At 33.9% G+C, this 26924-nt stretch overlaps 5 protein-coding genes across 10 annotated transcripts; 3 read left to right on the top strand and 2 right to left on the bottom strand.

Annotated features, from left to right (window-relative positions):
* Positions 1 to 148: 148 nt before the first annotated feature.
* Positions 149 to 2984, top strand: LOC11416358 (exocyst complex component EXO70I-like). Its single transcript, XM_003589006.3, has 2 exons — positions 149 to 1164; positions 1506 to 2984. The coding sequence occupies exons 1-2, from the start codon at positions 328 to 330 to the stop codon at positions 2805 to 2807; spliced, it is 2139 nt and encodes a 712-aa protein (XP_003589054.2). The 5' UTR covers positions 149 to 327; the 3' UTR covers positions 2808 to 2984.
* Positions 2985 to 4415: 1431 nt separating this feature from the next.
* LOC11422453 (myb-like protein X) lies at positions 4416 to 6099 on the top strand. The gene has a single exon (XM_003589005.4). It carries the CDS (start codon positions 4502 to 4504, stop codon positions 5900 to 5902), a length of 1401 nt encoding a protein of 466 aa, XP_003589053.1. The 5' UTR covers positions 4416 to 4501; the 3' UTR covers positions 5903 to 6099.
* A 3351-nt stretch (positions 6100 to 9450) lies between these two features.
* On the top strand, positions 9451 to 10113 carry LOC11419164 (protein SOB FIVE-LIKE 6). The gene is made up of 2 exons (XM_024779326.2): positions 9451 to 9828; positions 10015 to 10113. The coding sequence occupies exons 1-2, from the start codon at positions 9451 to 9453 to the stop codon at positions 10111 to 10113; spliced, it is 477 nt and encodes a 158-aa protein (XP_024635094.2).
* An 834-nt stretch (positions 10114 to 10947) lies between these two features.
* LOC11417189 (WD repeat-containing protein PCN) lies at positions 10948 to 18367 on the bottom strand. The gene is made up of 11 exons (XM_003589003.4): positions 18072 to 18367; positions 17828 to 17965; positions 16717 to 17014; positions 16573 to 16636; positions 16071 to 16181; positions 15761 to 15926; positions 14610 to 14733; positions 13708 to 14285; positions 13120 to 13301; positions 12585 to 12845; positions 10948 to 11476 (listed from the first exon to the last, which is right to left on the bottom strand). Exons 1-11 carry the CDS (start codon positions 18252 to 18254, stop codon positions 11137 to 11139), a joined length of 2445 nt encoding a protein of 814 aa, XP_003589051.1. The 5' UTR covers positions 18255 to 18367; the 3' UTR covers positions 10948 to 11136.
* A 1487-nt stretch (positions 18368 to 19854) lies between these two features.
* On the bottom strand, positions 19855 to 25907 carry LOC11418148 (70 kDa peptidyl-prolyl isomerase). Of its 6 annotated transcripts, none has more exons than XM_039832573.1 (14): positions 25677 to 25907; positions 25494 to 25580; positions 24483 to 24728; positions 24226 to 24306; positions 24035 to 24115; positions 23700 to 23894; positions 22779 to 22868; positions 22482 to 22657; positions 21810 to 21932; positions 21564 to 21710; positions 20683 to 20810; positions 20492 to 20591; positions 20188 to 20325; positions 19855 to 20112 (listed from the first exon to the last, which is right to left on the bottom strand). In XM_039832573.1, the coding sequence occupies exons 1-13, from the start codon at positions 25858 to 25860 to the stop codon at positions 20200 to 20202; spliced, it is 1764 nt and encodes a 587-aa protein (XP_039688507.1). In that variant the 5' UTR covers positions 25861 to 25907; the 3' UTR covers positions 19855 to 20112; positions 20188 to 20199. The 6 variants fall into 6 exon arrangements, with proteins under 6 accessions (XP_039688507.1, XP_039688508.1, XP_003589050.2 ...); XM_039832574.1 differs by having other exon boundaries at positions 24483 to 24684; XM_003589002.4 differs by lacking the exon at positions 20188 to 20325 and having other exon boundaries at positions 25677 to 25906.
* Between the last annotated feature and the right edge of the window lie 1017 nt (positions 25908 to 26924).

Raw genomic sequence — 26924 nt, 5'->3', positions numbered from 1 at the left:
GGGACAGATTATAAACCAAAAAATGAGACAAAATAAGAATAATACGATCATTGTCATTGATAATTTAATAATATACACTATGATCACAATTGGTTATAATATGATCGTGTGTACCAATGAGGAATAAGGACACCGGCTTTGTATATTCTATGCTTCCACAGTTGTCCTTTTGTTTTTTTCCAACAACATCATGCCATTTGTATCCTTAAACACATCGACCTATGTCTTCTTCTGCCTCCAACAATTCACTCTTTCTTTGTCTCTCACAAACACATCTCTTCATATATAGTTATAGTTATACATTGCATCTAAACTTCAACCATTGACATGCATAAAAAACAATTAATGGCATTGTTAATGGTTCCTCAAACAAGTGATTCTCAAGATGCAACCATCACTAAACTTGAATCAGCATATTCTGATTTAGAATCATTACTTCGATCATCGAAACAAATGGAACAAAACATCGAAACAATGGAAACGAGGTTTGATCTTTTACATGGATCAATCACAACAGCATCAAGAAGAGTACACCCTTTACAATCCTTATCCATGTCAAGAAAAGCACTTGATACAAGAATCAATAGAGCAATTTCTCCTGCTCTTGCACTTCTCGAAACTTTCAAACTCGCTGAGTCTCTCCAGAACAATCTCCTTAACCTCTCTTCAAAGCTATCAACAGAAAAGACTCATCAAAAGAGGCTTTCAAAGCTTCTAGATTACATGGATTGTGTTGATCAGTTAAATGAAGCTATTAACTCTATAAGTGAAGTTGTTGAGCCAGTGATTATGAGGCTTCAAGAAGTTGTGGAGTTTATAAGCAGAACAAAAGCTGCTGATCAATACAGAACACAAAGGTTAAGAGAAGCACTTATAACTCTTAAGGCACTTTATGAAACTGAGGTTGATGAAATGAGATTTGAAGGTTTGTTGGATCAAGCTTTGCTTCATATGCAAGATGAGTTTGAGGTTCTTTTGCTTAAATTAAAGCATAGGAAGTTAGGTGATATGTCACATATGCAAAATGGTGGTGAGGACTGTGATGATCATTTTGAGGTTAGCTTTGAATTGGGATCTGAGTTGGAAATTGAAGTGTTGAGAAGAATTTCAAACACTCTTGCTGCCAATGATTGCTTAGATATATGCATTGACATCTATGTTAAGGTAACATCCTTTTGATTATCTATGATCATGTTGCAAATATTATTTGATTTCTCTTTAGATTAGCAGTTGATATATATTGGTTTAGCAATTTAGTACTAGTAGTTTATTTTATGATCAAAGTAATTCATAGGTTGTGTAGATCTATACAAACCAAATATAGTTATTTTTGTGTGAAAAATATTGCTTGTTAGACACATTAAAAATTAAATATATAAAATATTAACTGAAAAATATTAACAAAAGGGTAAATATCTTCTTAAACATGGATGTATATGTTACATGTCTCAAACTTGTAATTGTTTATTTCCACTAAACATAATTTTGTTGTGATAATTCAACAGGTAAGATATAAAAGGGCTGCAAAGGCATTGATGAAGTTAAACCCTGATTACCTAAGAACATACACCCCAGAAGGTATTGATGAAATGGAATGGGAAAACTTAGAAACATCAATAACCCTTTGGACACAACACTTTGAAGTTGCAACAAAGAAAGTTCTTTTATCAGAAAAGAAACTTTGCGAAAGCGTTCTAGGCGAAATCATAGATGGGCTAATCCATCCAGAATGCTTTGTGAAAATATCAGACAAGATCATGGCCGTGTTCTTTCGATTCGGAGAAGGTGTCGCCAGAAGTAACAAAGAGCCACAAAAACTGTTCAAACTATTAGACATGTTTGAGTCATTGGAGAAACTCAAACCATATGTACTTGAAATCTTTGATGGTGAATCCGGCGAGGATATCTGTGCGCGCTTTCGCGAGCTTGAGAAGCTAATCATTGATGCATCAAGCAAAGTATTTTGGGAATTCGGGTTGCAAATTGAAGGAAACGTCGACGGTTTTCTCCCGCCTCCACAAGATGGTTCTGTTCCAAAAATTGTTAGATATGCTGTTAACTACCTCAAGTATTTGTCCACGGAGAATTACAGAACAACAATGGCCAAGGTTTTAAGAACGGAACTAACATGGAAAACCGAGTTGATGTTATCGTCGAAACAATCCGAAACAGACGAGGATTTACTGAAGCATGCTATTTGTAATGTAATGGAAGCACTTCAAAGAAACATAGAATCCAAACGTTTGAGTTGTAAGGACAAGATTTTGGTGAATATATTCATGATGAACACATATTGGTATATGTATATGAGAACAAAGAACACAGAACTTGGTGATTTGTTGGGTGAGAAATACATTAAAGAAAGTTACAAAGCAGTGGCAGAAGAATCAGCTTACTTGTATCAGAAGCAAGCTTGGTTGGTTTTGGTGAAGATTTTAGATCAAGATGATGATGATATAAAAGAACAAAAACAAGGCAAGGAAAAAAGCATTGGAAGGTTGGTGAATGAAAAGATTGAGACATTTTTCAAGTGTTTGAGTGAGATTTGTGACAGGCATAGGAGTTTTTATAGTATACCTGATGTTGATTTGAGGGAACAAATGAGGGATTCAACAGTGAAACTTCTTGTGCCAGTTTATGCTGAGTTTTTAGAGTCTTATTCAGGATTTTTGCAAAGGAAAGTTTATCCTAGTCCTCAAAGGTTGCAAGGGTTGCTTGGGAAGGCTTTTGGTTCTACCAATGATTGGAATTTGAATGGTGGACGTAATTCTGGTTCATTGGAAACTGATATCAGAAGGTCTAGATGAGATCATGGATTCATTCAACTTCAGCTAAAATAATTTTTGTCTATTAATGTAATGTATGTACTTACTTTATTGTGTTTTCTATTGAAGTAAAATGTACCAAAGTTGATAGTACAATTGTTAAATGAAACTCATAAATACCATTTTAAGATATAAAAAGATTTGTGCATCATTTAATTTGTATGTTCTTAGTGAGCAAGGTTTGTTACTAGACCGCTACTATTTATAACCAACGATTGAACTCAAGTGATTAATGAGCTCTAATTAATGACGAATCATTCGGAACCACTAGAGTTTGATTTCTGGATGAAACACAATTATTGATCAGATTTTACTTATTGCTTATTGAATTTTGAAATAATAGGGTTATTTTTGCTCATAACCAGAAAAGAAAACAAAGTCATACTGTTGTTATATCAAGACACATTTAGTTGGTGCACAAGTTGAAAATTAAACAACCATAAGTTTTAGAAGCAAGTAATTAAGGCATATACTAAAAATATCAAACTCTTTCATGATGACAATAGAAAGGGCTTCTCCACCTCGACCATATGTCTTTGCTAAGTTTTTGGTTATTCACCTAAGTCATAGTTAGGCATCCATTCTCAAAATCCTCACGAGTTACTAGTAGTCCATAATTCATCCTCACAGTTTAGGCAGTTGTGCATACAGAATTTTGACGTAGATTTTTCTTTTGGTTATACATTTTGGATGAGTATTTGTGGAACCTTTTTTTTTTCCTAAACTTTAATGTATAAATTATTTGTTTATTTGTTTTTTTCAAAAATCGTATTCAAATTTTCATTACAAATGCATTTGAACAATTGAAAGAGCGATAGAAAGTCGTTACAAAGTAAAATTATGAGTAGTATTTTAGTGTTTTCTTTTTCTTTTTCTTTTTCTTTTTCTTTTTATTTGATTATGCTGTTTTAAATTTGAAAATTTGTTGCGGCAAAAAACAAGCTCTTTTAAACGTGAATATAAATGTGAAATTAGTTTGTGACGACAACACCAATCACTAAAAATATGTGCTTGAATTTCACAAACCAATCAAAACGCTATAAAAAACACGAAAATAAACTGAATAGGTAAGACCACGCTTCAACAACCAATCGTCACTCAACCTGTGTCAGAAATCGTGTGAACCATTTAACTATTTTCAATTTGAAAATTTGACGTGGCAAAAAACAAACTCTCAAACGTGAATATAAATGTGAAACTAGTTTGTGACGACAATGCCAATCACTAAAAATACGTGCTTGAATTGGTAAGACCACGTTTCAACAATCAATTGCCACTCAACTGTGTCAGAAACCGCGTGAACCATTTAATATTCTAGTAATACTTTCGAAACAAATATAGAATATTTCTTACTTAAAACATTAACCAATTAACACGCAACAAAAATACCTAATTGGTTAAACAACGATTCAACAACCAATCACAGTTCATATCATTTCAAAAACCGCGTATACCATCTTATTTGTAATCATGTTATTGGTGTAAAGTACGATTTAAAGTAAAATAATAATAATCAATATTTTTATTAAAGTTTTTTTTTTTTGCCTTACTTATAAATATTAACCAAAGCACAATCCCTTAGTTCATGTTTAGGATTTTGGTTGAGTGGTTCTTACAGTCACAGTCCAACAAGGCACAAGCCTTTTTCATCTTTCACTGTTCCAAAACCAAAAAAAATGGTAAAAAACAAACGCAACAACTTCTTCAACAAGAAGGAAACTTGGGTAGCAGTAAAAACAAAAGAGAGTGAAAAAGAAAAAGGAAAAGAAAAAGAAAAGAAAAAAGAAATTGAAATTGAAATTGAAGAAGAAGTTGAAAAACAGAGTTTGGTTATGGAGGAGGAGAAACAAGAAGAGAAGAAGAAGGTAGTTTATTCTCCTCTTCCTTCAAACTATGTTACTCTCGCTCAGCTTCAAGAGCGTTGGTTGAAGCAACAAAGTGAAAAAAATCAACAAGAAAAAAAGGAGGATCATCAACCAGTGGATGAGCGACACGTGGTGGTTGTGGCTGAAACGAGTGTAACCGTTTCTAGGTCTAATCCGTTTGATCGAACTCGCGATGACTCGGTGGATAACCGTCGTGTGGTGGATGTTGCTGTTGCAAATGAAGACGGCGGGAAATCGGTGACCGAAGCTGGAAGTGCTGATGATCGTAATCGCCGCGGAAATCGTGGTGACTCGATGGATAACCGCCGTGCGGTGGTTGTGAAGTCTGAAGACAGCCGGAAATCAGTGACCGGAGCTGGAATTCGTGAGGGGAAAGCTGATAATGTAACTGATTCTAGGTTTATTGCTGTTGATCGAAATCCCCGTGGTAATCGTGACGACTCGGCGATTAACCGCCGTGGAGTTGTTGTGGTGTCTGAAGAGAATCGGAAACCTATGACCGGAGATGGAATCGCTGACAATGCAACCGTTTCTAGGTCTAATCGTTCTGGTCGTAATCGCCGCGGAAATCTTAAGGGTTTGGTAGAGAATCGTCGTGAAAACGGTGTGGAGAATGAAGACAGGCGGAAATCGGTGACCGGAGCTGGAATCGGAGGTGGAAGCGCCGGTCATGTGACCGTCTCTAAGTCCAATGACGTTGATCGTAATCGCCGTGGAAATCGCGAGGATACGGTGGAGAATCGTCGTGAAATCGGTGTGGAGGATGAAGATCTGGATGGTAAGGTGGAGGAAGGGAGGAATAAGAAGAAGAGAGACGGTGGAACGAAGAGACGGAAGAAATGGAATGAGAGGAAACTTGGTAAGGAGAAGGAGGAGAGAAGAGCAATTGAAGAAGGTAGTGCTGCTAAGGGGAATGAAGTTGCTGAGAAAATCGAATTGAAAGATGAAGAGGTTGTGGATTCCAAAACAGTTGATGAAGTTGAAGAGAAATTTAGGGTTTTATCTGTGAAATCTGATAATGGAAAACAGAGTTGGAAGTTCAGAAAAATGAACCATGCTGTGAGGAATAATGGTGTTGGAGATGGTCGTGGACATAGGCATGGCCATGGGCATAGGAATTTTAAGGAAGAACAAAGCACTAAGACTACTTGGGTGAAGAAGGATGGCAGTGTTGGAGAAATTGAGAACTAGTTTGGTATTTTTGTTAATTAATTTTCATTAATTTTAGTGGATTATGGTTTATTAAAATTGATTGATGTAATCAAGTGATATGATATGATTGATGGTTGCATAAATGATAGATGAAGTGTTATTATGTCTGGCTGTAATTGCTGTGAATGATTGATTATTAATGAAGAACTTTTGCTCTGAATTGGACATTAGTGTGATTTTAAGGCTTTGTTTCTTTTCCCTTGATTCTTGTGCTCTTTTTAATTGAAGATTAAGTGGATCATTTGGTTTGGATAAAATGAGATATGTTTAAGGTTTTGGCAGCATTTACTATAGGAAGAAGTTTGGAGAGTGTTGTAAACTGATGTCAACAATAGTAAAGTAATGAAAGTGGACCAATAGTAGTAGTCACATAGTGAGTGAGGTGGCATTTAGGGTGGGTAAGGTAAAGAGTTACCCACCATGGGAAAATAGATTTAGACCATTAGATTTAAGATCTTATGATAGTTTCTCTGCACTATATTTTTTTTCCTTTGTCTTCAACCTCTCAAACCTCCCAAACAACCCAGCAAAAAAATTTCAATACTTCATAACACTTTTAACAGTTTCACAAAAACTATTTATAACTTCCCTGATTCAAAATTATGCTCCACATCAAAATCATTTACAACATTTAAATCTCAGCAAAAACAACTAACAATTAAATTGTAAAGAATTAACGGTTAAATTGTAAAGAATAAATAAAAAAGAAAAAATAGGTAGAAGAAAATCAAGAACCTTGAACAAAGAACATATTGAGTTCACAAAGAAGAATAAGAAGAATGGTGCAAGAGAAATGAAGAGAAGCAAACGGAACACTGGAGTGACGAGGATGAAGACGAGAACGATGACATAGTCAAAGAGGATTTCACCGTTGTGAGGTTATCGTGGTGACATGGACATGGGTACAATGCTGTTCCGAATCCAGATTCCAACATCAAACCAAAAAAACAAGTTTTAAAACACATTCCTTTTCCACTTTACCTTCAACAACAACAACAATGAATTTGTGTGTCCTATTTGTTGATTTTATCATAGTTTCTGTCACCTGTTGAAAGTCCAAATTGAATTAATTAAAACTCAAGTTTTACAAAACTCAATGACGACGTATATCCATTAATGATTGGCCTTAATGATTTCTATAATTTAATTTGATTGAGATAACAAAGGAATGAGATGAAATTGAAAAACCATATGTTTATAGTTATACCATAAAGACATCAAATACTTTCAGCCAAATGGAAAAATAGATTGTTGATGTGTAGAGTTTGTTGGAACTTGGAACCATGGTTTCTGAAAAAAGGCACACACATAGACAAGATAACGGTGGTAGAAGAAAGTAGGAGAAAATAATTTGGGGAAGTCTGATTTCTTAGAAGTGATTTTCATCATGTCATAAATATAAAGTTTATATTGTTGGGGAATACATGGAGCCACCCAAGATGAGTTATGCCTCTCAATTGAATACTTTTATTGTTAAAATCAATTGTACTCTTAACTACTCGTTTAAAGAACTCAAATCTCTTAGCATTTTAACTCATAGTCTGCATTTCAAAACCATGACAACCACACAAGTGTGTTCCAATGTACTTCATTCGTTTCAAAATGAGTGTAAATGGGAGTACATAAAGGAATGAGAATTGCGTTCCTTCCACTGACCTAAGTTGGATTGCACTTGATGACATTGCTGACATTGTTTTTATCTTTTCTTGATCAAGTGCAATCCAACTTAGGTCAATGGAAGGAACGCAATTATCATTCCTTTATGTACTCCCATTTATTCTCATAGTGACTTGAGCGACAGAGTACTTACAGATACCACCTCCATCTTTGAGACGACAAAGCGCTATTCAACTATATATCTCAACAAATCTCTCCCGTTCATTTGGATTAGTAACTTTTAAAAAGTTCTTTTTTATAAGAACGAAAAAAAATGGTGAAATAAATAAATAAAGTTGCAGGAAAAAAACATTTCATATAGGAGGCTTAATACTTGCTCCTCACAATAAGATTAAAAGTTAATTTAGATTCTAAAATCAAATTAAAGCGGATATCGAATAATATTTTCAATTCACATAACATTAGATTAAAGTATAATTACTTGTGTTTAATCTTCCAATTTATTTTCCAACATCACACTAATGTTACAACAACTTGCCTCAGAGCCGAACAAGACCTCTTCTCCTGAGAATCGAAAGGTTAAAAAACATAGGAATGCATCACATGCTTTTGACCTTCTACAATCAATCAATAATTGTGACATGACAGTTATTGCAAGCTTGACCTAAAACCTTGCCTAAAATGTAGAATTCACTATCATCGATGTCAACCTCATATTACCCTTTTTATAAATATATAGAAATTGAAGCAACAAAATTGACTTTAATCTATGTGGTATGCACTGGATTGATTGTCATTCCGTGTATGAAAAAGAAATAAATTTCATATAGTAGACAAGGTAATAGAATCTTATTGTGTTTGTATGTAGGACTTTGAGTCTCCAGTCGGTGTGGTATGGTACTGTTGCAATAAGCAATATTTGACTTAATTTGCAATCTAAAGGGGACCATTGTAGCCATGCATGCTAGCATCACTGTACCAAAAATAGTAAATTAATCAACTAAGAAGTTAACATTTTGTAATTACACATCTAATTTTTTTTAATATTGTATGTAAACAACTAAATATACCATTCACTAAGACATTTTAATTTGGAGGTAAATTTATGAGTTCCTGATTCATTTGGAGAAAAATAAAAGCAAGCAAAGTAGCCCTTAAAATTATACAGGACTAAAAGAACTAAACTCTCATCACAAGTGGAGAGTAGGTTTTAAACTTGCAATTGCGGCTACAATATAAGGACTTTGAGTTCTTCACAACTACATCACATCTGCAATTTCGACCATATTTTGCAACAATATAAAAGTTCACAACTAAACTAGACCATTATTTAATACCATTTTGCATACAAAAAATAATAATAAGCTAGTTCCTTCACAAGTACTTTGTTGGTTGTTGCAATACACACATTTGTAATCAAGTTGCAAACCCAATTACCATTGATAGAAGTAAGAAACTAATCATAAAAGTATCATTAGTTATTATGACTTAGGTAAACTTAAAATTAACTTTTTGTCCTAAAAAAGGACATCACTATCTTTTGGAAGGAGCATAGGATGGTAATGCAAGGCTTCCATAATTTTTCTCTTATCACATCCTTTCTCTCATTTTCACTAGCAGACACCCTTGCACACAATTGCCAACTGGCAATATTGATTCATTCACATAAGAGATAAAATAAGAAGCCAAAAAGATTGTACAAAAGGACACACATCAGTTTAGAATTTTAAGGCAATTCCACTTTATCTATCTTTTTCTTAATGATTTTTATTCCCATCTTTTATTCTTCTCTTCTTACTTATGTTGAGAAAAACTATATAATAAGACTTCTACGCCTCTATGATATTTCACTTGATCACTAACTCATATTGAGAACTACAAAAAAAAAAAAAAAAAAAAGGTTGAATTGAATGGATATATCTGCCTCAAAATATAGTGATGCTAGTGAATCTGGTTGGACTCACTACTTGGTCCAATCCTCTTTTTCTGAGAGTTATTTCCAAAGTAAAGATGAGATTGTAGAGAATGAAGGAAAAGGAGCTAGAATGGTCATGGATGAGAAGGAGGAATCTGAAGAAGATTTATCAATGGTATCTGATGCATCATCTGGACCTCCACATTATGACAATGAATACCAATGTGAGAATTGGTATACATGTCTTTCTTCAACAACCAAAGAAACCCAAAAGAAGAAAAAAGTCAAAGAATATGATACAAGTCAACAACCTTCACCTCTTGATGACACTGCTAGCTCTCAATTTTTCAGTTGTCCCAAACAGAGTCACAAGGTTAATGTTTAAAATTGTTACATGAAACTATTTGACTTTTTTATTTTCTATTGAATTGCCTTATACATAATTACTTAGAATTGTCTTGTGTCACTATATTTTTCTTATTATTATTTTTTTGGAAAGACTATATTTTTATTGTTAGTCATGCTAAAATTGTTGATGGTTTATTTTGTGGTTGAACAGAAGAAAGACAAAGACAGTTTCTTAAGGAATGGAGCAGTGAGGAGTGCACTAGATTTTTCTGAGTGTATATCTGCAACAACAATAAATGTTCAACTCTAGTTCAATTGGTAATTTAATTTGTATACGTTGTTAATGTAAAATAATTTAATAGATGCATCTAATCATGTTCAACAATTGTCATCTGTTATATGATTGAATGCATGTAAAACTTTTTTATACAAACTAATCACCATTAGTAATTACATTATTAATATAAGCCACTTACATGCCCATTTCATTCTGTTGAGTTTGATTTGTGCAGAGAAATAATAACTAGAAGCACTCTCTTGCTAGAAAGCTAGCTTCAGAGGAGCCAGGTGATCTTGACGAAGAAAAAGAAAATGAAAGAATTTTAGGGTAACAATTATCAATGCTATTGCATTGTGCTGGAAAGAGAGAATAAAGGTTGCCAAAGGAGAGAAACTGTGCAATTCAATGTCTGTCAAAAAGGAGCATTTATTCTTTGTTATTTTTCGTTTATTTTCCATTCAATTCAATGTCTCACAAACGGACTTCAGTTATTATATATCAAAATTACACTCCTTTGATTATACCAATTGATTATGACAGCACAATAAATGATGCTAATTTTATGAATGTCATACTTTTATTTACAAAAGCATAAGCTCTATCACCATTCTATCAAATATGAAAATCGGGTGTTTGTAAATTACCTATTCATACAAACAATGATTATCCCCTCCATCGGATTAACTAGTGCCCCGGGAACATTAGCATTTCCCTATTTATTATACTGGGCAAACAAACACACAACATCTAATAGAAATGCCAACAGCTACACCATTAAATATTGAAGATCAAAATATGAAACAATTACAATGAAGTAAAACTATTAGAAAAAGTTGCTAGCATTCCTCATATAACTTAAACATGTTAGAAGAAAAATATAAATGACTACCCAAAAAAAATGTAAAACTAATATAAAAAGAACAAAATTGATTATGACAACACAATACATGATTCTTAATCCCAGCAAAGGAGAGAAAGAAAGTGAAACAACAAAATGGGACATTTATCACCATGATGCATCCCCTAAAGCTGAGAATAATTCTATTAGGTAACCTATGCCCCATAAATATGTCTGTGGACTGGTTGAACATCTAAACTACTGACCACATCGGTCCAGGGTTTTTCTATCATAAAGAAGTGATTATTTGAAATATGAGATAGATATAAGACATGATCTTTTTCAAACGGCAAAACTTCAAAGTTTTCAAAGCTCTTTGGCAAAACTTCAATGTTCTTCCTAAATTTTGTCCGTTTCTTAACGTTAAAATTTGGCGAATTCTTGACAACTGATTCTCGAGTAAGAAACATTTCACTTTCATCTGATTCGCGAGTATGAAACATTTCACCTTCATCTGGCTTCACGGGCAAGCGAAAGTCAATCAAGCACATAGCCCTGAAGATTGAACAATTTCAAAAGATGAGAAAGGATCATAGATATTCTCAAATAATAAAAGATCCTAAATAAACGTGATGCTAGTATTGATAATGAGATATTAACACATAACTATAACTATATACTTATTTTGTAATTTATCACAGATCCTACATCATAATCATAAAACACCAATAAATTTATATCAACATATGTAAGAGGATTAAATTTCAATGAACCACCATTCACATACCAAAATACCAGCTTTTAATCCAGCCGGTCCTTTTATTTATAAACATATGACACAAACATAGACCACAGACTTTAAAAGTAGTTAATGCTAATTTAACTTCCAAATATAACCTTATCAATAATTAATGCATTTACTTGTTAAAAGTAAAAAATTATCAAAAGGGAAATTTAAAAATTAATACACCTCAAAACTGTTATCAAGGAAGATCATATTTTATAATTGTTTTATAACACCTAGTCCAAACTTATATGTAGGACTCATACAGACAGATTTTAGCAGCTACACCAAGATTTTAAATGCATATCCAGAACGATCATAACACAGACACAGCATGGAGAAACGGAATGAAGAGAGTAAATCTAGTGATTGTGTGAAATCATTGAGAATGTGCTAGAAGAGGAAGTGAAGCCTGTTAGACATTTAGGTTTATCGAAGAACTTCAAGAATTCATTAGCCAATACAACATAAATTGAAACATCTTCTGTAATTTTTTTAAGATAACATAGTCATATTCCTAACCAATTAAAAATGGAGCATTTCATAATCAAACATAAATTGAAACATTTTTTGCATTTTTTTGAAGATAAACATACTGTTTTCACATTTAATACTAAATAGGGTATCGGGAGACAATAGCAATTTGTTCAAATTCTGCTATGCTAGAGCTCTATAGCCGCTATTTAACAACACTGTTGTTGAGCCATGCTACGACAAACCGACTCTTTTGTTTAAGATTCCAGTATAAAATCAAACAAGTAAAACAGTCGGAGAAACAATTTTAAGTGCTTTGGGTTTGTTCACTTATAATTGTGCGATGAACATCTTTCATTTACGTTTGATCATTTCAACAATGCAACACATCAATATTAAATATACCTGGAGCTATAAACCATCACAGAAGATGAAGTTGAAGAGGGAGGGAATGAAAGTCCGATGACTTCACCAGGAAACTCGTGAAATCTCCTAGGAAGAACAAATGTATTCCGCACCGACCAATCCCCCCATTTCTTGGCATCTACGTCGAATTCATACACTCGATTTGAAGAGGTTGTAACTATCAGTACATTGTTGATCTGGGGTGAAAATCCACAAGCTGTAACAGAGGCACCATCCAATCTTGAAATGAACCAGTGCTGCCTATTGCACAAAAAATATTTATTATATTAAAGATGATTACATGGTATGGATATCAAAGTTATTGATGGAACAGCACCCACATCAGACAATCAAAGAGCATGAGAGGTGTTGCCTAGGTATTACCGGTCAGTCAAACCAACAGTTCTCCACCGAAACAAAATATTGATATGGTGAAGTGTGAACTACCACTTAGCAAAGGTTGTCTTGTGTGCATTTGTTTGTATCTTCCTAAAATTGTTTTTTATTATCAATTTGAGCAAATTAGAGACAATACCTTAGTAAATCCATGTTAAATACATAGATATCTCCAAAGCAATTCACGGCGGCCAACCACTGCTTATCAGAACTAGTAAACAATTTTGTGATGGGTGGTTCGGCTGGTGATAATCCATCATCTTGCAGTTCACGAAAGGGTGTAAAAGTATGTACTAGTTCTGAGCTATTGACATCCACAACCTTATAGCATTCAAAAGCAAAGAAGATCAACAAAACAAACAATAAATACTTAAACCAAATATCAAAAACCACTAACAAGCAAATGCACCAAAAGAGCAATTTAGAAGTCAATTATAAATACCAATTCGGAATTGATCAATGTTTAAACCCTAGCATCAAAATTAATGAGAAACAACAAAAATGGCAGACATCAAGAACAACAATTTATTGGTTTCCGACATACAAGTTCCAGAACAGAAAAGAGCAAATTATTTACAATGACCATCGTAAATTATGGAGGGAAGTAAGCATAGAATTAAATAAGTCTGGAAACACACGGGCAGTGATGTCAAGCATCCACACTCTGCATAATCCAAAATTTTAACTACAAACATACATTTAGAGATGAAGAATAATGCTAACTTACATATATTCTTCTATCATAGCCAGCTACTATCAACAAAGAGGAATCATGAGAAAAAATCATTGAATGGGCAAATGGTAATCTCTCAGGAAGCTTCCTTTTACTAAATCTCCATGTAATTTTTCCGGCTTCAGATCTCTCCACTTTATAAAGAGTAGGCTTTTCATTATCAGAAAACGCAAAAAACTCCCCTGAATTAGCAAGGGTGCTACAAATTATCCTACGAGATGCCTTAATCTTGAATCGGCCAACAGTTTCAGATTTTGCGTAGTCTCCAGTTCTGCGAACATTTCTGAGATGCAGCAAACGGACTTCTATCCAATGTGAAGACTGCAGTAAAAGCATTGGTGACTGATTGAATGAAGTATTAAGAGCTACTTGAATGGGTGTTCTTTGAGGCACAGGACAGATACAGTGAGCTTTAAAATTGGTGAATTCTTTTACGGGGTATGCATAAAGTTTTGTGTCATCTCCTGCTGAGATAAGCATGGGATGCCCCGAATGAGCCCATTTGTGGTAACTAGAATCATCTGGCTTTTCTTCACGACGAGCTCTTTTGATCCTTTCACCTGGCAAAGCATCTGCCAAACAGAAATCCATGGCTAAGGAAACAAAATGACAAATAAAAAATACTGCTCATTTGGATGAACTTTTTTACAGCATGGAATTTATTTTTATGAGTTGAAAATAACTATTGGTTTAGCTAAAAAATTGATCTGATTCTCAGAAAATAGCACCACAATACACTTTTCATTTTTCACTAAAAAAAACTTCTCCAAAATATTTCTCACACATCGGACATACAGATTGGGTAAGCAAGCTCATCCAAGCAATACATAGTCGCAAATACAACTAATACGAAATATATAACAAAAACTATAAAACAGTAGAACTTCCAAACATACCTTCTTGACTTATCGGCACAGCAACAGTCAAGGCCCGAGCGTCAAGTTTATTAGCTACTTCATAATCAACATATATCCATTTCTCTTTCTCTATCGTTGACTCAGACAGCTTATAAAGAATAACCTTCAAATAAAAAGTTAAACAAACATTATAATTCGCTAGGTGATTAACTATTGGGTGGCATTTAATCTTATTAAAATGAGCCAAAGAAAGGCAAGAAACAACAGTTTAAAGAAAAAATAACACTAAAATATTTTCACTTACACACAACATTAATTGCATATTTCTTAAGTGAATATAAAAAGCATAAAGCAAGATCAGTTGAAGATAGAGACACAATTACATTTTAAACAAAGAGAGGAGTGTATCTGACTCTGTAGTTAAGAGCTAACGTAGTGGCCGCAACTACGCCATAGCATGGCGTAGCAGCCACTAGGCACTACAAGATCTGCTGTTGCATCGCAGTTTCAGGTAGCGGCTGTAGCTCACAATCGTGGCCAAATCACAGCAAAATATAAGCTGTCGAGGCGGTATGGTGAACCTTTCGCAAAAAACTAAATATACCCACAGCTTTTGAGCAATCGCCGGCAGCTCTGTGAGATTCCAGCAGTTCCATAGTTCTCCTGCTACTCTTCTTTCTCTCACCACTGCTTCTTCATTCTGTCTAACTCTCGGATCCGTGCATGACTTTTCATTTTCAAATAACTGACGCAGCAGTGGGATTTAGATAGCTGAAATTCAGGGAATAGGGCCACGTAGCCCATATGTTTTATCTTGGTTTTTTGTTTTGGCCCTCACGGGCTAAATAATCATATCTCAGAATGACATGGCATCATTAATAAATTGAAAACATTCAAAAGAATAATATGAGGGAAACAAAATAAAATTATAATATACAATGTAATAAAGAAAATAATTACTTATAGTATAAAAGCAACATATAACATAACAACAACAACAATAAATCAGAAACTGTTTGATAAAAAAATCAGGAAAAGAAAGATAAGTTAAACAACTCATATTGTCAGACAGCTAATATGTTTTATTACACAGATGAACATGAGATCGACAGTTTGTTCACTTCATTTTAGTGTGTAAAAGATAAAAAAAAAATGGTTCATAACAATTCACAGATTACGCAACTACATACCTGTCCATCAGCACCGGCAGAGAACAACATATTGTGATCAGGGGCTACTGCCAGAGCATGTACATCTCCCTTGTGTTTAGTAATAGGTTGTTGAGAGGGAGCTCCTTCACGGCAATCCCAAAACTGGACGCTACCACTGCTGTCTCCACTAACAAGTATCCCAGACCTAAATAATAACTACTAAATCAGCAACACAGGTAGCATACAGACAGTGGTACTCCAATACTAAAATCAAAGCAATGCAGTAAATGTGAATTGCAGAAGTGTGCAAATCATTGACAGCTAAGCAAAAGGATGCAATTGCATTCACCTTAAATACAGTAGTGACCATATACAAAGTTCATGTCCACTGTCCCTGCCCAGTCCTGCTGACATATTATGGGCTTCAATACCTGATTTGGCATCCCAGATTCGAATTATCCTATAAGAGTAGAGAGAGAAAAACATGTTACCCAAATTATGTCAAATAAAAAAGAGAGAATTACGGAGTTGAATGTTTTTAATTTGTATTGATCTTGTGCTTTTTTTTTTTTTTGCAACATCAGTTTTAGTAAGAAAATAGGTTATAAACTATAAAATCCTTGTAACTATGTAAGTGACACAAGGTTGTAGTCAGAAAATGATATATACTCCTTCAGGTCACTATTATAAACAAAAAACTACCTTTTAGGTTCATTGAATAACTAATGTATAGGTCTATAAATATAGACCAAATACATCAGTTATCCAATGAAGCCAAAAAAGTGTTTATTTGCTTATAATAATGACCGGAAGGAGTATATTACAATACCAATCATGGCATTTGTACATACCCATCACTACTTCCTGAACATATGAATTTAGCATCCGTGCTCCAAGTCACACTTAAAACTCGTCCTGAAAGCAATACGAAAATCATTCTCTGAACGGGAAACAAGTATAACAGAGGAAAAAAACCAAGACGAAGAAAGTCGAACCTTTGACCCGGTTCAGAGACTTAAAATATATAAATTCATTTGCATCAGATATAGTGTAAATTTTAACACATCCATCATCAAAAGCAACTGCGACTCTTGGCTTCACTGAACTGGATTGCTTGAGAACATCGGGTGAATCGGAATCTTCATCACTTTCACTGTTCTCGTTTTCATCCGAACCATGAAATTTCTTCAAATAACCATTCCCTATGTGATGACCATTAGTTTCAACGTCGTCACTTTTAGCCAGTGTCACAGCCATTTTCCAGATTGAGACACCAGTTGATTCAAGCACCATCTGTAACCACGTGTCATAATAAACAACAATAAGTAACAAAACCATTAATACCATTAGTCAAAAAAGTACAATAAAATAAAAATAAAAGCACCACTCATTGATGTACATATTACACTGATGAGGAACTGCAAAGACACCCTCAACCATCACTAAAATACAAATCCAACAAAGAGCATGTTTGGATCAGCTTATTTGAACTTAACTATAGACTCAAGCACTAGCGAGACTTGTTGGAGGAGGCTATTAAAACAGTTTGTTACATGCCCAGAAGCTGTTTTCAGCTTATTTTCATAAGATCTCGGGTATAGTTTATGAAAACAGCTTATAGCTTATTTTCAAACACTTTTACTTAATTGTATATATTTTATAATCAAAATAGCACTTAAATGAAAAACTCTTATGCTTTAAGTGCTTAATTAAGCTATTTATCCAACCAAGTCCTATATACATAAAAACTAGTAACTATCACGGGATTAAAAGTACCACTATGTCTATATCTTACCATCTAAGATCACGTCAAAAAGTTCAAAAATTTCACTAATCCATATAAAACTCAACAAAATAGAGCTTGTTATGAAATGTTCATAAGCTATTTTCATCTTATTTTCAAATAAAACTGCTAAATAGCTTTATACGACAACAATAACTTTACTCATAAGCTGCATATTTAATTGTTTATCCAAACAGGCCTTAATTCTACATCTTCGTAATAAAAATAAAAATAAAAACACTTAAAAAAATTCAAAATTTTCACCAACCTACATAAAACTACCTTAGGACAAAAAATTGACAGAAAATCAGAAAAAAATATACCGTTTGTTTCAATTGTTGGAGATCCCAGAAAGAAACAGAACCATCAATATTAGAAGAAAACAAACGACCATGAGGAAATTCACCACCAGGAGACCAAATTAACGAAGAAACAATTCTATTAGGGTCTCCATGAATTGTCTACAATATCAAATAACACACATTTAATCTCCAATTAACAAGAATAACAATAATTAACAAAAAAAAAAAAAAAAAAAAACTAATTAATTAGCATTTTGTGTTATACCAATTGACAGTGCCAACCAATTGTATTAGCAGAAACAAGCCAAAGCTCTAAAGAACCATCTTCACGTGAAGCAGCAACACGTGTGCCGTCTATGCTTGTAGCTAAAGCTGTAACTGGTGAAGGTTTCCAATCTTCGTTTTTGAGTTGATACTTCACTTTGATCTTATCCATCTTAGAAGACATGGAGATTATGAAGAAGTGAAGTGAAGAAAAAGTGAGAGTGAATTGATTAGGGAGAGAAGAAACTGGGGAACAACGAGACGGCCATAGTTAGGTTTCGTTTTGAGGTTTAAGCGCGGTTGCTCTAAGCTTTATTTATATCATGGGTTTTTTGTGCAAGCCCAATTCCTTTTTCTTCATTTTTTGACATTAAGCCCAAATTTATCTTAGGTCAAAAATAAAATATTATAATTATGAAATATATATAATGTGTTATGAATTGCATCGTGTGTTTTAGGCACATTTCACTTTAGAGTGACAAACAAACTACGATACGGTAGTAGTGACTCATTCGCTTACCTGGATAAGATGGTATATGAATTGATGTTTACTAATGTATGTATGTATATTTGTGCTAAGCAAAGACTAAAATTCCGGTAAATTTGTGTTTTTAATGCAATTAAATGTCATGTGTTATGGATTAGATTATATCATTTATGTAAGGTGTTAATTATTATATTTTTACTTTAAAAAAAAAAGGAAATATAAAAAAACACACAACATCAACTACGCGCGTATGTAAAACTTGGTTACGCGCCTTATTATGTTCAAAGTTAGTTAGGAACGTAAATGTGCGCGCGCGCACTTAAATTTACGAATAGTTAACGGTCGAGAATAAATATTTCTCACCCTTTGTAATGGAAATAAAAATATAGTCAAAATAGGTAAAAAAAAATATATATATTATTTAACTTATAGCTAGGATATTTTTTTTGTTTATGTGTACCAAACATGGGATAAATATTTCTCATCCTTTTTTTAGGGAAAATATTTCTCATCTTAAATTTGTATTTTTTTTAAGGAAAATGATATTTAGTACGGAGGTTTAGGTACGAATATTCACGGACGCATGAATTGTTACTGTTTTCACGCGCTGCAATCTCTTTGTTCAGAAAATATACACACCGCACACCGCCTACACTCTTTAACCTGTATTTGTGTGCGTCACTTTCACGACGGGCCAGCAGAGTTCACTGTAATTCCCAGCTTGCAGAAAATCCCTTCTATGACCTTTACAATCACCCATATGGAGAATCAACTATTAAGAGCAAGTTGTATCTTATTGTTTGGAACAAGATTCTGAATTCAATTTAGGCATCAAGATTCTCACTTACATTGCTCAAATGATTTTTAAGTAGATACCTCCTGTTAATGTTTTCTATGTTAACAAATGAAAATAAAAGTTGATTGAATGTTTAACGGAAATGATAGGAGTTAGGATGACAATGGTTAGGATGACAATGGTTTACTTGAGTTCTTATTCACCGGTGAATAAAACGAAGCAAACTTGAGAGATGACGTCTTTATTTGTTTTTATATGAAGGGTTGTATTTTTATTTAATATTTATTTTAATAAAAATCTGTAACTACACGTGGGAGAGGGAAATAGTTAAGCTTTGCCACGTGTATTCCACTTTCGTCAAAATTCGCACCGGAAGTTTCCGTACTAAAATAGCAGTCCTCTTTTTTTAAAACAATATTGCTGATTTTTTTGCCAAGCTTGAGCTTCCTCACATATTAATTTTTTTGCCAAAAGTACTTGCACATGAGTTTAGTGTGTATGTTGTTCGTCCAAAGATTAGGAGTTTGTCATATTTCCATAAATAAATGTTTGTTGTGTGACCATGTAAAACTTTCATCCGAAATTTATGCAGCTAACAGCTATTACATATCGTATATATATTCCTTTTGTTAGAAGCATTTAAAGTATACAGGTTCAACGGGAATCAAAAATTAAACCATCAGAAGGAGCTGCGCTGTCACCAACATTGCCCATATCCATTTTCACCACCTCATCCTCTTCTTTCTCAACCTTCAATCTCTGCTTGAGAACAATAATTAAAGTTTTAATTAGAAATACAGTTTATGCAGAATTGAAAAACCAATGAAAACTTACAATCAACAGCGATTAACAACAAAAAACATGTGACATAAGGTAACTGTTGGCAATTCTGCCTTCATTGCGGTCCACCCCTAGCCGTCTAATTGTGGTATTTGGGTTTCCTTCATTGCAACCTCCAACACCTTCATTGTGCTGAATATTAAGGGGTGGATTCAGTCCCTCATTGCTTAGAGATATGATATGACTCATGTGGTGTTTCTAAAGCTTGAGCAATCCTCACCTGTTCGACCCAACCTAAATTCTACGAGTAACACAAGTTTTAAAAACACAAGAGTTATCAAGTCTAAACACTAATTACCTTTGTTTTAGGTGCAAACATACTTTCATACAGTTTAGCATCTTTTTTGTCACTATCAGCTTGAAGTTGCTTCAATTTCATCTTTAGTACCTTTACCTCCCTGGAAAATGAAAAACCATGTTCTCATAATGATAAGCTTTTAATCCAGCAATTAATTTCTCAGGAGAATCAACTCAACCATTTTTAATTACCTGTTTTGTGGATCCACCTCAAGAGCTTTCTTGATGTCTACATCTGCTAAAAGAAAGTCTTCTGTCTCTATATATGCTTGTGCTCGTCTATACAAAGCTTTCACATTGTGAAACTCAACATCAAGCACCTGATCAAAAGAATAAGTGTAATATGGAAGTTACACTCGAGCCTAAAATAATAATAAATGTGATATGATTGGCTACACTGATATAACTCAGGCATCCATGTTTGTTAAAAAAAAAAAAAAAAAAAAACTCAGGCATCCATGTTAAAAGCTGAATGATGAAGCAATAACAATCTATCCATTTACTCTTTTGCACCAGATGCTTATAATACTGCGGGACAAAAAGTTTACTACTCAACTGCTATCACTAGTTGAGTCTATGAAGATTCAACAAGCTTGCATACTACAGACCATACCAGACCAGAAGAGTTTGGTTCAATCACCTCTTTGGTTTGTAGGTCAATGCAAACTTGAAATGATGGATTTTTTTAGGGTTATCTTTTATCCCTGAATTCGTTTATACTGGACTCTGAGATGGAAACAAAACTCAACTCCTTTACAGACAGGTTCATGTTAGGATCTTAGATGCATCAGTGGAGTCAAGTGCTACAACTGAGGTTAAAGCTTTCAAATTTAGGTTTTTTTAAAAAACAACGAACCACTATTATTTCAAGCATGTTTGGAGGAAATGACCATTATGTTATAAACCCGTACAATTGTCTTCAGGCTTGTGATTCTCTGCGAGTCTATATGAATATACTTGAGTTTACACAAAAACAAATTTTGTATGTGAATTAACTCGACTTTGATGCTTGGAGTCGTAAACTAGTACGATTGTGTGCTCGACTTTGCCAAATGAGTCGATTGGCTGTTTACCTGAGTACATAGTTTGATTGCTCCAGGAAAGTCATTCAGTTTAAGGCAACAAGCTGCACCATTCAACCAGCATGAAACTCTTAATGATTTAGCTAACTTTTCCTCATCATCCCCTAAAGATCCATCTCTGCTAACAAAATCAGCAGCCTGAGAGAAATAGGTATCATGGATTTAGACCAAAGTCGTGAATTAAAAAAATATTAATGGAGCTTGAAAAGTCAAAGTCGTTGCGAATAAAGGGTCCACCTTATCATACTTCTTCGCTGCTCGCTGATATTTGCCACTTTTAAATAATAAATTTCCTTCTTCTTTCTTCCTCTCAGCCACCTTAATTTTTTCATTACTATTCAACTCCCATGGTGCTTTCTCCTATGAATTTGAATCAAATAAAAGTTAGTATTATTGAAACCGCTGAAGCAGACAGACACATGTATGTACATAAATGACAAACAATAAGCATACTGCAAGTTAATTTGTTTTCTCCATGCTAGTAAATTCAATCCTCGAAATTGTAATTGTCAAGAAATTTAGTCCCTCAAATTTACAAAATAGCAAATTAGTCCTTTAAATTAAAGAATATCAATCAATTTAGTTATTCAATCAAAATATCTCTTTAGCTAGCATCCATGAAAATTAATGAAAGACCTGCATATTGACTTGAATAGTCTCTTGTTGCATTAAGGTAAACTTAAAAAATTTATAATTGTGTTAAATTTAGAAAACAAAGATACTAAATTCACTAACGTTCAATTTAAGGGACTAAATTGATATTTCATAAATTCGAGGGACTGGATTGACCCAACCGTACAATTTCAATGAGGAAAATGCTCGGATAAGTTTCCATCATAGTCTATATAAAAAAAAAACTAGATCTCCAATTCCTCAAAGCACCAAGGAAGAGGATTTCTTTCCTTTTACCTTAATAAAATCCACCATTTCAATGTCATACACTACTTTTGAGCCTGGTGGCACAATAGCAAGATCTTGTTTCACTTCAACATTTCCAAAAGCATAATCAGGATGTATACTGATTATGGCCCTTTCACCCTTCTTCATTGTTGCCACTGCTCGGTCTAAACCAGTAATCACTTGTTCTACAGATAGCAAAATAAAAATACTAGCATCATAACTTCCTAGAAGTCATAAACAGTTGATTATAAGGGGTAAAAAAGCATGCAAAGGATAGTGGTTGGGAAATGATAAGAATAAACTCACCCTCATCAGTTACAAATTTCAAGGGTTGTGTTTCATCAATTCCTCTTTTCTCGAATACAGTGCCATCTTCTAGCATAGCTGTGTATCTGACTGGCATGGCAATTTTAACAAAACCAATCAGTAAACTGGGGCTTCTTCTTCCTTTCCCTCTTTTACTTTCTTTGTGCAATAAATAACACCATACTTGTAGTACTCCCTCCGTCCCTTAATGTAGGCACCCATTGCCTTTTTCACATTTTTTAAGAAAAGTTGTCAGTGTAATTAATGTGTCTGTTTTGTGTGTTAATATTACGAAATTGTCTTTTGTTTGTATGTGTATTAAATTTGACTTTTCATATTTCAAGAGAAGATAGTAGTATTAATTAGGGGTATGTTTAGGAAAAAAATAATAAATGCATCTAGTAATTTGAAAAGGGGTTTACATTTAGGGACAAAAATAAAATCAAATGGGTGCTTAGATATAGGGACGGAGGGAGTACTTTCTTAGTTTGAAAATAACAACTAAGTTTATGCACCTACAATAGGACTTTTTCCTAGAAAATCATTCAAGAAAAAATGCTACATGCAAGTGAATTGTGTAGCTTTTATTGTCCGTTGACTTCTATAATAACTATTGCATTGTCTTTCTTATGTGTGCATAGTAATGTTTTAACAGCCTTTTTGACAAAAGCAACAACAACAAAAGTCTTTTCCCACCAGGTATGCTAAAATGAACAATAAGGGAGACGCAATAAGTCTGAATTTGAAAAATTACCGTCACATTATCAAGGGTTTGAAAACATCCAATAATCCTTTAGTCACAAAATATATCAGAAATTTCTTATCAAGTTGTGTGACTACAAATCTACAATCCTTATAGTTCTGAATCCATTCTGATTTAAATCAACTGAACCAATAATGAAATGTGAGTCATTATCTTACCAGTAACATTTGCACCCTCATTGGCTGTGAAAGCACCCTCCCCTTCTTTAAAAATCTTCTTAATCACCGTGAAGTCACCAGTAACATTTATGACAGGCTTGAAGGACACCAATTCAATATTAATATAGAGCATTGAGTCTGGTGGAATTGAACGGAACCCGCTGCCAGCTTCTCTCCCCTTCTCCCCAAAGGCATCTACATTCATCATATGAAAACAATTCAAGACTAATTATTTGAGATATTGGACCGTAGGATTCATGAAGTCTTTTATTTGGTTACCAGAAACATAAAATAAAGATATGATACTAGGTTAAGTAGAAGTACAAGAGGCGTACACTGAGGTTGAACAATTAATTCAGCTTTCTCGCCCCTTGTCATAGTCATGATCACTTTTGGCAATCTAGGAAGAAGATGACCTTCAACGAGTAAAATAATTGGTCACAGAGACTGGGAAGAAAAATGAAATTATATTCCCCATTCAGTGAAATAAAATAGGAGTGCAACTTAACAGTATAATCAGTATTACCATCATTCACATAGAATTCAACTCCTCCTTCCGGAGTTTCTGCAACAACAGTGCCAGCTTCAAGTGCCACCTGATACTTCACTATAGTTGCAAAAAAAGACTAATAAGCTGACATAATTTTCAATTTTAAAACACAAGCCGGAAAAAGAGAGATACAGCAACAGAAAACATCGTTAAAATGGATAATAACATAATAAATCTCAACTTGTTGCCATGTGGGAAGCAAAAGAATTATGTATAAGCAGCTGATAGACTACCAAGGACTTCATCAAGATCACCGGGTCGATCATTCCCTTTCCCCTTCTCCATAATTTTCTTGATAATTCTACCATCTTTGCAAACATCCACCACCGTGATCCAAGAAACGAGTTCCACCTCAAATTGCACAACCGAGTTGGAGTCTTGTGGAATGCTTCCAGACTCAACAGCAGGTAATGTGAACAATGCCACCTCTCCTTTCTTCATGGTGACGATTCCATCATCCAATCCAGCATACAATTCACCTATCATCCCAATTAGCAAATAAACAAAAAAAAAAAATTGAAGAAAGCAAATAAACAAATATAAATCACACCCAAGTCAACATTACAAATTTAGCTCCTCAAAAACAAGCAATTCACCTTGGAGAGTAAAGTAAAGTAATCTCAACCGATGATGAATAAATCATGGTTGAAGTTCCAACTTATTTATGATTTTCCATGCTTGCACACTTAACATCAACTATTGATTTATGATATGTTTAATTGACTTGAACTTATCTACTAGTATAAGAACTGACGAAACTGTTTGGGAGTCTTATGGAAACTAATTATGAATGCCTATAAATAGTTTTTCAACTTATTCCCTTAAGCTCTTTCCGAAAGCTTATTAAAGCAGCTTATAACTTTTTGATAGTTTGACTTTATTTTATCTTTTGTTACAGAAATTACTAGTACACAAGCAATATATGACAAGCACTTAAGCTGTAAGCTCTTAACATCAACTCGTGATTTATATCGCCTATTTGGATTGGCTTATTTGAACTTATCTACTTTTATAAGCACTTGTGAAGCTGTTTGGGTTGGGAGATCTTATGACATATCCATAAGTTATTTTCAGCTTATTTTCGAAAATCTTCAAGATAGCTTACAAAAGAGGCTTATATAAAAATAGTTTAACTTGATTTAATCTTTTGTTACAGAAATTACTTATACATGCACTTATATGATGAGTGCTTAATTAAGTTCTTTTTAAAAATAAAAAAAAATCATAATCTTGTTTTAATTTACCTTGACCAAGTGTAAATGTGACGGGAGAATCAGAATCCCTAGTAGAACCCAATTTGGTTCCATCAAGCAAAGTTCCAACATAATGAACTGCATGCATTTCAACAAAGAATATATTAAAGGGTGCTAATTTTAATTTGTAAATACAAGATTATAGCATAAAGATGAAGATGATTAAGAACTAACGAGTAACATGATCGCTGAAGTTGGGAGTTTCCCAACCGTGTCCAATTTTGAGAAGCTTCTTCTTGATCGGCGAGTTGGAAGTGAGTTGCCTCTCTTCGCCGAGCTTTTGAGGCGGTGCTGATTCGATGACTTCGCCTGGTTCTTCATCGAGTTCATCTTCTTCTATCTCTGATAACACTGCCATCTTGGAGTATGATGGTAATGGAAATGAAATGAATTCAACAAACAGGGTTAATAGGACTTTAAACCAGAGCATTTTCAAAGGCAAAATAATTCATACAAGATTGAAACTCTCAGACATAATAAAGATAAGTACAATATCTTTTACAATTGTTCATAATTAAATTAAACCGACATTTGGTTAAAATTAAACAAACGTTTGAAATTCATCAAAACATTACAAAGTGTCCATAATTAAAGTACTCCTTACACATCATTAAATTAAATCCATATTTACATTCAACGCAATTGCATATGGAACGAACATACATATATAATATATTATCTTCCACCATATTCCGAAACATAAATCCGACGTCGCCGTCGTCGCGAATAAGCAAAGGCATATACCTTGTCGTTTTCCATGCGTATTCATCTCTATCTTCTCCTAGGTCTATGCATGGCATTTGACCAAACAAGTGACGTGTATATTGATTTTCACCAAGATGCTCAAAATAAGTGTTAAGTTGTGCCTTCAAATTGTCAAGAGAGTCCGTCAGCGTTATCATAACCTTAACCATCTTTTTAAACGCGGAGTACCTAACACGCCCTTCAATTTGTGCAACCTCAGACATGTCTCACTTGAAAAAAGCTTTAAGAAAAGAATCATAGATTAGAACAAAATTAAATGGAATGTAATGTAATAACGAATAAATCAAATGCGTAAACATTAATAAGCTATAAATAAGTATTGCACTAGTTTTACCACATAAAAGTCATATTATGATATATATAGATCAATATAAATTACATAATGTTACTTATATATTGGCCACAAAAAATTGGCGTTACAATTTCGACCCCAAAAAATACGTCGGTGTAATTTCTACCAAAAAAAAAAACTAACACCGACAAAAAAATCACTCATTAAAGACCAAGTGATTGGAGAAGATCAAGTGACATAGAATCTTCCTCATCTTCCGCAATAACTTCAGATTGTTGCTTTGGTTTTTCGGGAGTGTCCAACAAAATAGGCGCCACTTTGTTTGACTCCTTTTGTGGTTTGGACGGTTTGTTTCCACTTTCAAT

This window comes from Medicago truncatula, chromosome 1 (genome assembly GCF_003473485.1).
Source record: "Medicago truncatula cultivar Jemalong A17 chromosome 1, MtrunA17r5.0-ANR, whole genome shotgun sequence".
Lineage (NCBI taxonomy): Eukaryota > Viridiplantae > Streptophyta > Magnoliopsida > Fabales > Fabaceae > Medicago > Medicago truncatula.
The sequence above is the reverse complement of the archived record's forward strand: the minus strand, read 5'-3'. Positions and strand labels throughout refer to the sequence as shown.

What these genes read in the sequence shown, in the direction of transcription:
- LOC11416358 (XM_003589006.3), top strand. Translation starts at nt 328, where the DNA reads ATGCATAAAAAACAATTAATGGCATTGTTAATGGTTCCTCAAACAAGT. An exon ending in GCATTGACATCTATGTTAAG is followed by an intron (nt 1,165 to 1,505) that starts GTAACATCCTTT and finishes ATAATTCAACAG; the next exon opens with GTAAGATATAAAAGGGCTGC.
- LOC11422453 (XM_003589005.4), top strand. Translation starts at nt 4,502, where the DNA reads ATGGTAAAAAACAAACGCAACAACTTCTTCAACAAGAAGGAAACTTGG.
- LOC11419164 (XM_024779326.2), top strand. Translation starts at nt 9,451, where the DNA reads ATGGATATATCTGCCTCAAAATATAGTGATGCTAGTGAATCTGGTTGG. An exon ending in GTCCCAAACAGAGTCACAAG is followed by an intron (nt 9,829 to 10,014) that starts GTTAATGTTTAA and finishes GTGGTTGAACAG; the next exon opens with AAGAAAGACAAAGACAGTTT.
- LOC11417189 (XM_003589003.4), bottom strand. Translation starts at nt 18,254, where the DNA reads ATGTCTTCTAAGATGGATAAGATCAAAGTGAAGTATCAACTCAAAAAC. An exon ending in TGTGCCGATAAGTCAAGAAG is followed by an intron (nt 14,286 to 14,609) that starts GTATGTTTGGAA and finishes TCTGTTTGGCAG; the next exon opens with ATGCTTTGCCAGGTGAAAGG. An exon ending in TTTAACATGGATTTACTAAG is followed by an intron (nt 12,846 to 13,119) that starts GTATTGTCTCTA and finishes TTTGTGCAATAG; the next exon opens with GCAGCACTGGTTCATTTCAA.
- LOC11418148 (XM_039832573.1), bottom strand. Translation starts at nt 25,860, where the DNA reads ATGGCAGTGTTATCAGAGATAGAAGAAGATGAACTCGATGAAGAACCA. An exon ending in CACATTTACACTTGGTCAAG is followed by an intron (nt 24,729 to 25,493) that starts GTAAATTAAAAC and finishes TTGGGATGATAG; the next exon opens with GTGAATTGTATGCTGGATTG. An exon ending in GAGGTGGATCCACAAAACAG is followed by an intron (nt 20,592 to 20,682) that starts GTAATTAAAAAT and finishes TTCATTTTCCAG; the next exon opens with GGAGGTAAAGGTACTAAAGA.